The 14,335-nt window shown below is 71.6% G+C and overlaps 2 protein-coding genes across 4 annotated transcripts; one reads left to right on the top strand and one right to left on the bottom strand.

Moving 5' to 3' along the window:
- Positions 1 to 262: 262 nt before the first annotated feature.
- On the top strand, positions 263 to 9,325 carry FAM83H (family with sequence similarity 83 member H). Its single transcript, XM_084907217.1, has 5 exons — positions 263 to 473; positions 3,386 to 3,847; positions 4,541 to 4,705; positions 4,780 to 4,904; positions 5,146 to 9,325. The coding sequence occupies exons 2-5, from the start codon at positions 3,401 to 3,403 to the stop codon at positions 8,006 to 8,008; spliced, it is 3,600 nt and encodes a 1,199-aa protein (XP_084763343.1). The 5' UTR covers positions 263 to 473; positions 3,386 to 3,400; the 3' UTR covers positions 8,009 to 9,325.
- Positions 9,326 to 9,556: 231 nt separating this feature from the next.
- MAPK15 (mitogen-activated protein kinase 15) lies at positions 9,557 to 14,279 on the bottom strand. Of its 3 annotated transcripts, XM_084907239.1 has the most exons (14): positions 14,144 to 14,279; positions 13,384 to 13,482; positions 13,250 to 13,279; positions 13,058 to 13,148; positions 12,062 to 12,192; positions 11,781 to 11,944; positions 11,478 to 11,617; positions 11,243 to 11,300; positions 10,843 to 10,980; positions 10,657 to 10,762; positions 10,406 to 10,589; positions 10,195 to 10,316; positions 9,977 to 10,102; positions 9,557 to 9,876 (listed from the first exon to the last, which is right to left on the bottom strand). In XM_084907239.1, the coding sequence occupies exons 1-14, from the start codon at positions 14,210 to 14,212 to the stop codon at positions 9,700 to 9,702; spliced, it is 1,635 nt and encodes a 544-aa protein (XP_084763365.1). In that variant the 5' UTR covers positions 14,213 to 14,279; the 3' UTR covers positions 9,557 to 9,699. The 3 variants fall into 3 exon arrangements, with proteins under 3 accessions (XP_084763365.1, XP_084763364.1, XP_084763366.1); XM_084907238.1 differs by having other exon boundaries at positions 11,781 to 12,192; XM_084907240.1 differs by lacking the exons at positions 11,243 to 11,300; positions 11,478 to 11,617.
- Between the last annotated feature and the right edge of the window lie 56 nt (positions 14,280 to 14,335).

Here is a 14,335-nt window from a genome sequence, read left to right as displayed (position 1 = left end):
CCTCGGAGCCAGACCGGAAGCTCCGCCCCCCGCGTCGGGCGGGCCCGTTGCCTAGCGACCGAGCTGGAACTCACCCGCCGCCTGGACTTCCGGGGCGAGGGTGAGGGGTCAGATGGGGCCTCGGCGCGGCCTCGGCGGGCTGATGGGGGCGCGGGTCCCCGGCGGCCGCGGCGCGCGGGGCGGGGGGGCCCGGGGCGCGGGCCCGGCGGGCGCGGGGGGCGCGGGCCCGCGGGGCGGCGGGCGGGCGGCGGGCGGAGGAATGCGGGCGCGCCGCGGGTGGGGCCGCCCCGCCCCCAGGTGCTGCCCGGGCAGGCCGGCGCGGGAGCGGGCGGGGCGGGGGCGGGCGCGTGAATCAGGCCGCGCGGCGGGCGGGCCGCGCCAGGGAGTGGCTGCCGGACCGACCGGACCGCGAGGCCGCTGGGCGGCGGTCGGCTCCTGCTGTCCTCGTCCCGAGACCCCGCGCACCTGGCCAGGTAGGCCCCCCGCGGCGGGCGGGGCGGGCGGGGGGCGGTGCGGCCCCGGCGGCCTCCGGGGCGGCCTCCCGGCACCTGTGCGGGCCGCGCGCCCCGAGCCGAGCCGCGCGGGGCCGGGCCGGCGGGGCGCCGCTGGGGACGCCAGGCCCTTGCCCGATGCGGCCCGGGAGGAGCCGAGCGGGAAGGCCGGGCCCAGGTGGACCTGCCGCGTCCCCACTCGGTTCCTGGCTGAGGTCCGCGGCCTGGCTGGGCCGCGCGGCCGGGCCGGGGACTCTTCCCCGGGCGGGGCCCTGGCCGCCGGTTCCCACCTGGCGCGGGGCGGGCGAGGCCGGGCAGTGGGACGTCGCCCAGGCGGCCGCTAACCCCGGGGGTGCACGGCCCGCCCGCGGGGAGCACCCCGGAAACCGCACCACCCTGACCTGCAGGCGGGAGCCCGTCCTCTGGACCCCTCCCCGCACTGACTCCCTGTGCCCCCCCCTTCCCTGGGGACCCGCCTCCGGCCCCTCCACACCGGCCCAGGCCCCGCCCTCAGCCCGCACTCCCTCCTGGGGGGGCGCCGTCTGGCAGTGGACTTCCTGCCGGTCCGGGTCCTTGGGGCCTGGGCACCGTCAGGGTTGTGTCAGGGGTCAGAGGTCAGCCCGGAGCGGATTCGCGCTGAGTCACGGCGGGCGTGGGAAAGAGCCCCTCCCTCCCTGAGGGCAGGCGTCTGCGGCAGGTGTGGGGGGGCACGCGGTTGGGGTTCCCCATTTCCGGCTGGGGAATGACCCCCACTGTCCCCAGTTCAGGGGTGTGCGGACCCCAGAAAGGAGCAGGTCCCTGAGGCTGGGGGATCGCTGTGAGGCCGAGCAGGGGGGTTGAGGGTCCCATGGGGGTCATCTCCCAGCCAGTCCTACCTGATGAGAAGGTCCTTGACCCCATGGGACCCCCAACCCCTCTGTGTGCGCCTGGACAGTCTGTGATGTGTCCCCCAACAGGGACAGTGCCACCAAGCCCAGCAGGGTCAGGCCCTGCGTAACCAGCCCCCCCATACTACAGTACCCCATCACCCACGGTGGTCACATAGAGAGGGCCCCCCACATTGGTCACATAGAGAGGCCCCCACATTGGTCACAGAGAGGGCCCCCCACACTGTGGTCACAGAGAGAGGGCCCCCCACACTGTGGTCACAGAGAGAGCCCCCCACACTGTGGTCACAGAGAGAGCCCCCCACACTGCGGTCACAGAGAGGGCCCCCCACACTGGTCACAGAGAGAGCCCCCCACACTGCGGTCACACAGAGAGGGCCCCCCACACTGTGGTCACACAGAGAGGGCCCCCCACACTGTGGTCACAGAGAGAGAGCCCCCCACACTGTGGTCACAGAGAGAGGGCCCCCCACACTGTGGTCACAGAGAGAGGGCCCCCCACACTGTGGTCACAGAGAGAGGGCCCCCCACACTGTGGTCACAGAGAGAGGGCCCCCCACACTGTGGTCACAGAGAGAGCCCCCCACACTGTGGTCACAGAGAGGGCCCCCCACACTGTGGTCACAGAGAGAGGGCCCCCCACACTGTGGTCACAGAGAGAGAGCCCCCCACACTGTGGTCACAGAGAGAGGGCCCCCCACACTGTGGTCACAGAGAGGGCCCCCCACACTGTGGTCACAGAGAGAGGGCCCCCCACACTGTGGTCACAGAGAGAGGGCCCCACACTGTGGTCACAGAGAGGGCCCCACACTGTGGTCACAGAGAGAGCCCCCCACACTGTGGTCACATAAGAGGGCCCCGCTGCTGGGGTGGGACGGGGACCCTGGCACAGCAGGACCAGCTCACCCCCTCCTGGGCCTCCCTGGTCTGGTCCTGGCGCCCGAGGACACGTGGCCCGGTCTAACGGGGCTGCCGGGGACCGGGCACAGCTCCGCCGCCGATGACGGACACGGCTCCGCCACCTCCCGCCCGGGGAGCGGACCGAGGTGCCCCGGTCGTTGTACACAGAGCGCTGACCCCAACGTGGTCAGGCAGGTGTCACCTCCTGGCCCCGGCCACGCAGCCCCTCACCCACTGCGTGGAGGGTGCGCTGTGGGCCGGCAGCAGAGAGGCCTCCCGGGCACCACACCCTCCAGGCTGGAGCTCGGGCGGAGCAGTGGGCAGGGGTGGGCGGGATGATGGCGGCCACGTGGCTACGGGACGTGAGGTGGGCCCCGAGGGCTGTGAGGTGGGCGCGCCGTGTGGGCGGAGAGGCTCGGGAGCCGGGACGGACGGCCTGCTGGGCACAGCACAGGCTCCGCTCCACCCGGAAGGAAGCCGGGGAACAGGGTGGTGACAGACGTGGCTGGGGCGGGAGGAGGCTGTGAAGTCGCGCTGTGGGGTGGGGTGAGTCAAAGGGTAGGGTGGGTGCAGGTGGGCTGGGGGCTGCGGGTGCAGCCTCGCCTCCCCGGGCTGGACACCTGTGACCGGCTCTGTGCGAGCTCGCCTGGCCAAGCCTGGCAGCTGCCCACGAGGTGGAGGGAGGACGGGGAGGCAGGGGCGTGGCCTGGGGTGTGGCCGCTCGCTTGTCTGCACAGGACCAGGGCCCACAGAAGAGCGTTGTCATAAAGTCAGGAGCAGAACGTGCCCCTCTCAGAGACCCCAGACGGGGTGTTTTCATTAAACCAGCAGCGGTGGCAGTAAAGGGTCACAAAGCAGAAGGTTGGGCCCCCGAGGATATGAGGCGGCCCTGGTGGTGCAGGGGGGGAGGGGGGGTTGCCGCTGGAGTCTGGGCCCCGGGCTCTCCCTGGGCTCTGGGGCAGCAAGGCCCAGGCTGCCGGGCCCTCTGCCGTCCCGGTCTGGGTGCCCGGAAGGCCCCCAGGCCTGGGCGGACGCCAAGCCCAGCCGAGGTCCCTGCCAGCCTTCTGCCCTGGCCCAGCCCTGTAACGTCTTCCCGCCCCTCCCCAGGCCCCCGGCCTCAACATGGCCCGCCGCTCCCAGAGTTCCTCGCAGGGGGACAACCCCCTGGCGCCAGGGTACCTGCCCCCTCACTACAAGGAGTACTACCGCCTGGCCGTGGACGCCCTGGCCGAGGGCGGGCCCGAGGCCTACGCCCGCTTCCTGGCCGCCGAGGGGGCGCCCGCCTTCCTGTGCCCCGAGGAGCTGGAGCACGTGAGCCGCCACCTGCGGCCCCCGCAGCATGTCGCCCCGGAGCCCCCCGAAGGCAGCCCGCCCGACGTGGACATGGACGGCTCCTCGGGCACCTACTGGCCCGTGAACTCAGACCAGGCGGTGCCTGAGCTGGACCTGGGCTGGCCGCTGACCTTCGGCTTCCAGGGCACGGAGGTCACGACGCTGGTGCAGCCACCGCCGCCCGACAGCCCCAGCATCAAGGACGAGGCCCGGAGGATGATCCGCTCCGCCCAGCAGGTGCGCTGGCGGGCGCAGGGCGCAGGGGGCAGGACTGCCAGAGCTGGGCCTCGAGGCCTGGGGCGTGTGAGGGAACGCGTGCACCTCTGGGGGGGAGGGAGAGGCCAGTGGCAGCGAGGGTATCCCAGCGGCCTCCAGGGTCCCTGAGGGCTGGGGCCCCAGGCCGCAGGCTGCCTCTCTGCCTCGGTTTGCTTGTCCGTGGTCCTGGTGGCCATGGCTGGTGCGCAGGAACTCGCATGGTTGGGTCCTCTGCTGCCTGGATAGACAGTGACCTCTAGCCCTGCCCTTGACTGAGCTGGGGGCTTCTTGTCCTCACCGGGCAGGTGGTAAACAGCAAAGGCACCTGCTTAAACCACGGAGACAGGCAGATCAGGTGCTAAAGGCCGTGCCTCTGCCCAAGGGTCAGGAGAGGCCGGCACCTGTAGGGCTTCACTCACCTGCCCCTGCCCAGGAGGCGGCAGCCACCCCAGCAGGACAGCCCTCCTCCAGGAGGACTCCATCATGGGCCACCACTGGCCAGCAGCCCTGCATCCCCTCTGACAGCCCCCTCCTGACCCCACGGCCACACGGGACCCTTCTCCCCTGGGAGACCGGGGCGGTTTTGTGGTGTTTGTGGTGACTCGCAGGCCCCGGGCTTGGCTGGAGAATGGGGGACAGCAGCGGGTTCGCCCTTGGGCCTTTCCCGACCCCCAGGTGGTGGCCGTGGTGATGGACATGTTCACTGACGTGGACCTCCTGAGCGAAGTGCTGGAGGCTGCCGCGCGCCGCGTCCCCGTCTACATCCTCCTGGACGAGATGAACGCGCAGCACTTCCTGGACACGGCAGAGAAGTGCCGCGTCAACCTGCACCACGTGGACGTGAGTGACGCCTGAGGACACGTGGGCGGAGGGGGGCGGGGACACCCTCTACCTAACGGCCTCTCCCTCCGCAGTTCTTGCGGGTGCGCACGGTGGCAGGCCCCACCTACTACTGCCGCACCGGCAAGTCCTTCAGGGGCCACGTGAAGGAGAAGTTCCTCCTGGTGGACTGCGCCGTGGTGATGAGCGGGAGCTACAGGTGCGCAGACCCCTCTCCACGGTCCCTCCCCACGGTCCTCCTCCGGTGGCCATCACAGTCCGTCACCCTTCCTGCATCTTCTCAGACTTGATCCCCAGGCCCTGGCTGTGAGCCCCTCCTGCCCCTGGCCCCGCCCCTCCTCCTGGCCCCGCCCCTCCTGATCATGGCCCCGCCCATCCTGCCCCTGGCCCCGCCCCTCCTGCCCCTGGCCCCGCCCCTGACTCTGGCCCCGCCCCCGCAGCTTCATGTGGTCCTTCGAGAAGATCCACCGCAGCCTGGCGCACGTGTTCCAGGGGGAGCTGGTGTCCAGCTTCGACGAGGAGTTCCGCATCCTCTTCGCGCAGTCGGAGCCTCTGGTGCCCTCGGCCGGGGCCTTGGCCCGCATGGACGCTTATGCCCTGGCTCCGTACTCCGGGGCCGGGCCCCTGATGGCCAGTCAGATGACCGGGGCGCCCACTCCTTTCTCCTTCCCCAAACGCGCGCACCTCCTCTTCCCACCAGCCCGGGAGGAGGGCCTCGGCTTCCCCTCCTTCCTGGACCCTGACCGCCACTTCCTGTCGGCCTTCCGCCGGGAGGAGCCGCGGATGCCCGGGGGCGGCGCCCTGGAGCCGCACATGGGGCTGCGGCTGCCATCGCGAAGGTGGGACGCGGAGGCCGGGCCCGGCGCCGAGCTCGCGGGCCCGCGGGGCTTCTTCCAGGCCCGGCAGCTGGAGATGGACTCCTTCAAGCGCCACAGCTACGCGGCCGCCGATGGCGCTGGCGCCGTGGAGAACTTCGCGGCCGCGCGGCAGGTGTCCCGCCAGACGTTCCTCGCCCACGGGGACGACTTCCGCTTCCAGACCAGCCACTTCCACCGCGACCAGCTCTACCAGCAGCACTACCAGTGGGACCCGCAGTTCGCCCCGGGCCGCCCGCAGGGCCTGTTCGAGAAGCTGCGCGCCGGCCGCCCCGGCTTCGCGGACCCCGAGGACTTCGCCCTGGGCGCCGGGCCGCGTCTCCCGGAGCTGGGCCTGGACGCCCACCAGCGGCTGGACTACGTGCCGTCCAGTGAGTCGCGCGAGGTCCGCCATGGCTCAGACCCGGCCTTCGGGCCCCGGGGCCTGGAACCCAGTGGGGCCCCGCGCCCCAACCTGGGCCTACGCTTCCCCTGCCAGGCAGCGGCGAGGCTGGGCCCGGAGGCGGGGCTGCAGGCAGAGCCCGAGCGCAGGGCGGGGCCGGAGGGGCGGGCGGGGCTGAGGCACTGGCGCCTGGCCTCCTACCTGAGCGGCTGCCACGGGGAGGACGCGGGGGAAGAGGGCCTGCCGGCGCCCATGGAGTCCGAGGCCTATGACGACGACGTGCTGGTGTCCGGGGGCCGGGCGGCCGCCGGGGACCTGCTGCCCTCGTCCTTCCGCGGGCCCTCGGCCTTCCCGGCCAAGGGCTCCGGCAGCGGGGGCGGCGAGGGCGCGGAGCGCGAGGGCCCGGAGGAGGCGGGGCTGGCCAAGCAGGACTCCTTCCGCTCGCGCCTGAACCCGCTGATCCAGCGCAGCTCCCGGCTCCGCTCCTCGCTCATCTTCGCGGCACAGGCGGAGGGCACGGGCGGGGCCGCCACCGAGAAGGTGCAGCTGCTGCACAAGGAGCAGGCGGTGCAGGAGGCGGTGGGCCCCGGGGGCGAGGCCGTGCGCTCCGCGGCCTCCACCAAGGTGGCCGAGCTCCTGGAGAAGTACAAGGGCCCCGCGCGCGAAGCCAGCGGTGCCCCGGCCACGGCCGTCACCGCCTCCAGCCACAGCAAAGCCGTCCTGTCCCAGGCGTGGCGGGAGGAGGCGGGGGCCGCGGGGCCCGAGCGGCGCAGCCTCGAGAGTTGCCTGCTCGACCTCCGCGACTCCTTCACGCAGCGGCTGCACCAGGAGGCCGAGCGGCAGCCCGGGGCCGCCACGCTCACGGCCGCCCAGCTACTCGACACGCTGGGCCGGAGCGGCCCCGGCCCCGACAGGCTGCCCTCCCGCTTCCTCCTGACCCAGGGCCTCTCCTCTTCCCTGCAAGGGCAGGACGGCCCCCCGGTGGACGCGCCCCACTCGGAGCCAAAAGGGAACCCCACCTCGGCCTACCCCGAGCGGAAGGGGAGTCCCACTCCTGGGTTTCCCACTCGCAGAGGTAGCGGGACCGCAGGATTGCCTGAGCGCCAGGGCAGCCCCACCGCCGCCTACCCCGAGCGCAGGGGCAGCCCGGTGCCCCCCGTGCCCGAGCGCAGGGGCAGCCCGGTGCCCCCCGTGCCCGAGCGCAGGGGCAGCCCGGTGCCCCCCGTGCCCGAGCGCAGGGGCAGCCCGGGGCCCCCCGTGCTAGAGCGCAGGGGCAGCCCGGTGCCCCCCGTGCCTGAGCGGAGGGGCAGCCTCACCCTCGCCTTCGCGGGAGAGGCCCAGAAGGCCGGGCCCGCGGAGGAGACGCCCGCCGGCCCCATGGAGGTGCTGCGCAAGGGCTCCCTGCGCCTCCGGCAGCTGCTGAGCCCCAAGAGCGAGCGGCGCGCGGAGGATGAGGGCGGCTTCCCGGCGCCGCAGGAGAACGGGCAGCCCGAGAGCCCCCGGCGGCCCTCGCTGGGCCGTGGGGACAGCACGGAGGCTGCCGCTGGGGAGGAGCGGAGCCCGCGGGCGCGCATGGCCTCAGCCACGGCCAACGCCTTGTACAGCAGCAACCTGCGCGACGACACCAAAGCCATCCTGGAGCAGATCAGCGCCCACGGCCAGAAGCACCGCGGGGCCCCCACCCCCTCCCCGGCCCACAGCAGCCCGGAGCTGGGCCGCCCGCCGGCTGCCAGCGGCCTGGCTCCTGACATGTCCGACAAGGACAAGTGCTCGGCCATCTTCCGCTCGGACAGCCTGGGGGCCCAGGGCCGGGTGAGCCGCACGCTGCCCGCCAGCGCCGAGGAGCGCGACCGGCTGCTGCGACGCATGGAGAGCATGCGCAAGGAGAAGCGCGTCTACAGCCGCTTCGAGGTCTTCTGCAAGAAGGAGGAGGCGGGCGGCCCCGGCGGGGGCGCAGGGGAGGGCGCGGCGGAGGACGACGCCAGGGACAGCAAGGTGGGCAAGTTCATGCCCAAGATCCTGAGTTCATTCAAGAGCAAGAAGTGAGCGTCCCGGCCAGCAGCCCGCCGGGGTCTCCGCACCCCTGCTCCTGCCGGCAGGGCACTCGGTCCTCGGGCACAGAAGCTAGGAACCCGGATGAGCACAGCCAGAGCTCAGCCCGCTGGGGCTCACCCCGTGCCTGCCCTGGCCTCCGCTCTGGGCTGCAGCCGCTCCCTGCCCCCTGCCTCTTCCCGACTGTCTCCTCAGCACCTCTAGCCCCGGGCCCCGCCCCCTCAGGCATCAGCCTCCCCCTCTTTGGGCTTCAGGTCCTCTGAGTCTTCATGCACCTCAGGGACCCACCCCTTTGTGCCTTAGTCCCCACTTCTCTGGGGGCCTCACATCTCAGGGCTTCTATGTCTCAGGGTTCCCCTCTGTGCACCCTCCTGGCTACACATCTTCACTCCGCTGCCTCTCGCCGCTGGGCCTCCCACTGCCTCAGGCCTCCCATCACTTCCCGCGCCGTCCATCTGCCCACTTGCTTGGCGGCCCTTCCTCCTGCAGGGAGGTGGGGCAGGGGGAGTGGGGGAGCAGAGGGGTCCTGGAAGGGCTGCCCTGCCCCCAGACCTGAGCACACCTGGCCACCCCTCCAGCAAGGTCCTCAGCCAGGATGTCAGCTCCAAGCCTCAGCGATGGACGGTGTGGGGCCCCAGCCTCGCGAAGGGTCCCCATGTGCCCTGACGGCCAGTCAGCCCAGAAGGGGCTGGGTGTGGAGTGTCTGTACCTGCCCAGGTGAGGCAGAGGACAGCCTGCTGCACTGAGCCCTGGCCCATGGATGTCCCAGCGGTCCGAGCTCCACCCCGCCCTGCACCCTCTCTCCTCGGTCACCAACGTGCCCTTTTGGCACCAAGTGCTCAGGCAGTCTCCCGCCACAGGTGCTACTCTTGTGAAGTGAGTGTTTCCGCCATTTCTTCTCAAATAGCTTTTGGTTTTTTAAGTGTAAGAAACCCAACTGCCCAGATGGGAAAGGGTTTAAGAAACGGGGCACTGAGCGGAGGCTGCAGTTCCGACGTGGGCGGCCTTCCCACCCCGACAGCTCATGGCCTGGTGACCAAGGCAACCGCCCAGCGAGGGGTGACAGTGAGGACTGGTCCTTGGGTGGCAAAGGTCACGTGGAGCTGGATGAGCTGGCATCTGCTGACAAACGTTCCCGTGCGGCCCGGTGCTTAGGGAGGGCCACCGGGGACCCTCCTGGCCAGCAGAGGCCAGCGGCTGGGGCCCTCTGAGCCTCCTGTCCACACCCCCATGTCTTGCTGAGTGACGCAGCTCCTCAACTGTGATTCTTGACATTTTGATGATAATAAAACACCAGCACAGAACATTCTACCACGTTCCCAAATGGATACAACCGCCTCACTACCTATTGCTCCCTTTAGCCTATGTGCCCGCCCCACAGGCAGGCCCTCAGGTGCCCTGAGCCTTGAGGGAGAGGCTGGGTTCAGGGAGATGGGAGCCGCAGGGTAACACCAGTGTTTGAGAGGACATGGGCTCCAGGAAAGGGGTGCGAGGACTTGGGATCCTCTGAGGAGGAAGGACTGGCCGGCAGGCTGGGGACAGGTGACTTTATTGGAGGTGATGGGGCGGGAGTGGGCGCCTCTGGACAACCCTCCAGGGACTCCCATGGGGCGGGGCAAAGCGGAGGGGGGACTTGGGGGTCAAGTCCTGGGACGCGGGGCGGGGGAGCGGGCAGGGAGAGAGGCTCACACGCGGTGTCCAGGGAGCAGGGGCAGGCGGCCCAGCGCCGAGCGGCAGACGGTGCCGTAGGCCTGGGAGTAGCCCCCGAGCGCGGCCCGTGCGGCCCCCTGCGCCCCCTGCGAGGCCGCGGCGCTGAACATCCTGCGGCCCGGCCGGGCCTCCGCGGGGCGCGCCAGGGGGACCTGCGCGAAGCCGGGGTCCAGGTGAGAAGAAGGGTGGGGAGGGGAGGGGAGGGGAGGAAAGGGGGGGCACGGAGCGGGGAGGCTGGGGAGCCGGGCTCACCCGAGGCGCGCTGGCCGCCCTCGCCCCGCGGCCGGGGTCCCGGTGGCTCCGGACCAGAGCCTGGACGGCCCCCTGCGCGGCGGCCTGCGCGGCCAGGGAGGGCGCTGCGTGCGCGCCGGGCTTCGCCTGGAGGCAGGTGGGGGGTGTCACCGCCGGCCGGTGCTCTGCGCCCAGGAAGGCCCGCAGAGGGTCCCCCGTGCCCGCCCCACACCACCTACCCACGAGGGGGGCTCCGCCGCCGCCCCGGGGGGCCTCTCACCGCTCCCCCCGCCTCGCGGGGGCGGAGGCTGGAGCGGGGGCGCCGAGTGCTGCCTGGGGCTCCGGGCTCCGCGGGGGGCGCCTGTGGGTCGGACACCGCCCGGTGAGGAGTCGGGGCGCGGACGAGGGGGTCCCACACCCGCACTCGGGGCCAGCGCTCCCGTGACGCACCGTGCGCCGGGCCGAGTCCGCGGTTCTGCGCGGGCGGCGGGGGCGCGGCTCCGGGTTGGGGCGCGCACGCCTGGGCCCGGAAGGCGCCGAGCTCCGCCCCCGGGGCCCCCGCGGGCGGCACCGGCGCGTCCCCCTGGCCCGTCTCTCTGGGGGCGCGGCCGCCGGCCCTGCGCTCCAGGATCATCTGCGGAGGGAGGCGCTCAGGGGCGGCCGGGGCGGCGGGCGGGGCGGGGGAGGCCGCGCCCCCGCACCTGGTAGAGGCGGCTGCGGTACTCGGGGGCCGACAGCTGGACTCCTTCGGGCTCCGGGAGCCGCACCTCCGCCTCCAGCGCCCACTCGCGGGCCGGGCAGTGGAACCTGCGGGAGCCCACCAGGCGGGTACGGAGGGGGCGGGGCCGGGCTGCGGCCCACGAGCCCCCGGGCGGCGGCCCCCCTACCTCTGCACGTAGGGGTGCTGCAGGGCCTGCGCCGCGCTCAGCCGCTGGCCGGGGGCGAACACCAGGAGCCGCCGGAGGAGGTCCAGGGCCTCGGGGGGCGTGTCCGGGGGCAGGAGGGTGTCCAGCTCCTGCCGGGGCCTGCGGGCCGAGTCCCGTCCAGTCCGGGTCCGGCCCCCCACACCCGCACCTGGCCCAGCTGCCCCTCTGCCGGCCCCACTAACTGTCTCCGGATCCCCTCCGCCCATCAGGATTTGGGCAGCCTGGCGGGGGAGGGGGGGGCGGGTCCCCGCTGCCCCCACCCTACCACTGGGGCCCTTAGGGGAGCCGCGGTGGCTGGGCTGGGGCCTGGCCTGCTCGGCAGGACACGGAAGCTGCGGGACTTGGGCCCAGCCTGACTCACCCGGCCCCCAGGTGCTGCAGGACGGAGGCCCCGTAGCCTGAGCCGAAAGCCAGGAGGTCTGGGGGGGGGAGGTGAGGTGAGCGCCGTAGGGTGTGAGGTGGGGGGGGATGGAGCAGCCCTGGGAGGCTGCACAGCCTCCCCGAGGTTCCTGGGCCCCTGGCATCCTGCCCCCCAGCCTGGCCTGCCGGCGCCTCCCAGGGCCTGGTGCCCCCCTCCCCCCGGGCCCTGCACGCACCCTCCGGGGCGGGCGGGGGCACGGTCTGCAGGATCAGCTCCAGCTGGTGGAGGGTGGACCTGCCGGGGAACAGGGGCTTCCCCCGGAGCATCTCGCCCAGGATGCAGCCCAGGCTCCACATGTCCACCCCCGGCGTGTACCTGGCGGGGGGCGGGGGGCGGGGAGCGTGGGAGGGGCCGCTCGAGGGGCCGGCCGTGCTGGGAGGGGCGGGAGGGGGCACCTGGGGGCCGGGCCTGAGGCTCTGCTGGGCGGGGGGGAGGGGGGGTCTGCCTGGGAGGGGGCGCCGGAAGGGGTGTCCGTTACCAGCTGGAGGACAGCAGCACCTCCGGAGCCCGGTACCAGCGCGTGGCCACGTACTCCGTCAGGGCCTGGCCCTCCGGGCCCTCGGGGAGGCCGCCCAGCGAGCGCGCGAGGCCGAAGTCACAGAGCTTCACCAGGCAGCGGGCGTCCAGGAGGACGTTGGATGGCTGCGGGCGGAGGTGGCTCAGGGCGGCCGGGCGCGGTGCGCACGGTCGGGGAGCGGTTGCGGGGGTGGGGGTGGGATGGGGGCAGCGGTTGGGGCGGTGGGCCGGGCGCGGCGGCACCTTCAGGTCCCGGTGGATGACGCGGCCGGCGTGCAGGAAGCGGGCGGCCCGCAGCAGCTGGTAGAAGATGTAGCGCTTGTGCACGTCCTTGAGCAGCGAGCCCTTGGCGATGACAGCGTTCAGGTCCGTGTCTGGGGGACGCGAGGCAGTGGGCGTCTGGTCAGCCCAGGTCCTGGGGAGAGCAGCTTGGCCCGCCCCCCTTGGAACCGCTCAGGACTCTGCTGGCCACTGCCCACACCCAGGCCCCGGACATACACCTCCCCTTGGGCCTGCAGGCGGCTTGGGCCTGCTCACTGTTGATTCAGCAACAAGTTTGTGTAGTTATTTTTACTTATTTTGTGCCTTTGCTTTATTTTGATTTTTTTGGATAACCCTCACCTGAGGGTACTGTCCCATTGGTTGTTAGAGAGAATGGAAGGGAGGGGGAGACACGGGGTGGAGCCTGAAACAGAGGCATCGAACTCGGGACCCTTTCAGTCCACAGGCTAACGTTCTTCTACTGAGTCAAACCAGCTGGGGCTGGGTCTCTTTTTTTTTAATTATTTTATTGATTTTTTACAGAGAGGAAGAGAGAGGGATAGAGAGTTAGAAACATCGATGAGAGAGAATCATCGATCAGCTGCCTCCAGCACACCTTCTATTGGGGATGTGCCTGCAACCAAGGTACATGCCCTGACTGGAATGGAACCCGGGACCTTTCAGTCCGCAGGCTGACGCTCTATCCACTGAGCCACACCGGTTTCAGCAGGGTCTCTATCTTATAAAATGAGCAGAAAGAGGAAAGGGAGCTGTGGACAAAGCAGGGGCCTCTGGGATGGAGCCAAGGGGGTCCTGCCCTCAGCCAGGCTGTCCGTCCTTGGGCACAGGACGCCCCACGGTGCGGGTGCTGGCCACCAGGGACCCGGCAGTCGAGGGCCCTTCAGCAGGAGCCAGGCCGCTGGAGGGGGGCTCGGGCTCGGGCGGAGGTGGGGCTGGGGGCTGACGAGGGTCACTCACCCATGAACTCAAGCACCAGGTATAGGTCCCTGTCATTCTCCGCCCGGATCACATCCAGGAACCTAACGATGTTTGGATGGTCCCCAAATTCCTGGGAGAGAGCCAGCAGCTGTGTTCCGGGGCGGAGGGCCCGGCTCCCTCCTTCCGGGGAGACTGCCCCCCGGGGAAGGGGCAGGGGCCTCGGCCACACACCTGGAGCAGCGTGACTTCCCGGAACGTTCTCTGGAACGAGGCAGAAACACACGTGTGTGCCAAGCCAGCCGGGCCGAAGCCTCCTCCCCCACACCCACGGCCTGCCCTGCCCTCGCCCTTGGCCGCCCGATCACCTGGGCATCCGTCCTGTCCCTGAAGGCATCGAAGATCTTCTTGATGGCCACGACCGCGCCAGTCCTCCTGTCCACCGCCTTCCACACGATCCCATAGGCCTGGGGAGGAGCGGGGTGAGCCGCCGGGCCCCACCCCCTCCTCCTGCCCCGGCTGCTGGGAGGGGTGGGAGTACAATGAGGGCCGAGGCTCTGGATGAGGCACCGGCCTCTGCAGGCTGCTCAGGACCCCAGCATCTTTGTAGGGAGGATATGAAGGGGGTGGCAGGCAGCAAGGGGAGATGGAGGCCGGGAGGACTGGGGTCCGGGAGGACCCTCCTCCAGGCACCCTGACCTCTCTCTCACACTCAAATCTTACTGGCTGTTCCTCACACACAGACTCCTGCACAACCCACGTGCTCACTCACGACCACAAACACGCGTGGGCTCACACACGCTCTGGTTCCCAATGCACGTCCACCACGTTTGCCCTCCCAGGCCCGCCCTGCCCTGCCCTGCCCGCTCCAAGCCTGGGACGGGGCCCAGCCCCCAGGGAAGCGATGTGGACCCGGAGACAGAGCCGGGAGCAGGACGGGGAGGGGGGCGGCGGCAGGTGCTGCTCCGGGACCCAGCGCCGGGTCCCTGACGGGTTTCCCGGGCGGAGGCCACGCGGGGGCCGTTACAGGAAACCGAGGCCGCGGGGCTCCGGCGGCGGGGGGCGCGATCAGCCTCGGCCCCCTGAGTCGGGGAGACAGACCCGCCTGGCCTTGCGGGGGCCGCTCACCCCCTTCCCGAGCCGCCGCTTCAGCAGGAACCGCTGCGCTACGTGCGCGTCCACCTCGGCCGAGCACATGTGAGCGGCGGCGCCCGGGCTGCACCAACCGCGGGGCCGAACTGTTGAGCCCCGTTGCCTGGGGAACCGGCGGCGGCGCCTCCAGGGCGCCTGCGCGGCGCCGGGGGCGGGGCCTGCTGCACG

Source organism: Pipistrellus hanaki (genome assembly GCF_964339955.1).
Source record: "Pipistrellus hanaki genome assembly, contig: scaffold_41, whole genome shotgun sequence".
Taxonomy (NCBI): Eukaryota; Metazoa; Chordata; class Mammalia; order Chiroptera; family Vespertilionidae; genus Pipistrellus; species Pipistrellus hanaki.
The sequence above is the reverse complement of the archived record's forward strand: the minus strand, read 5'-3'. Positions and strand labels throughout refer to the sequence as shown.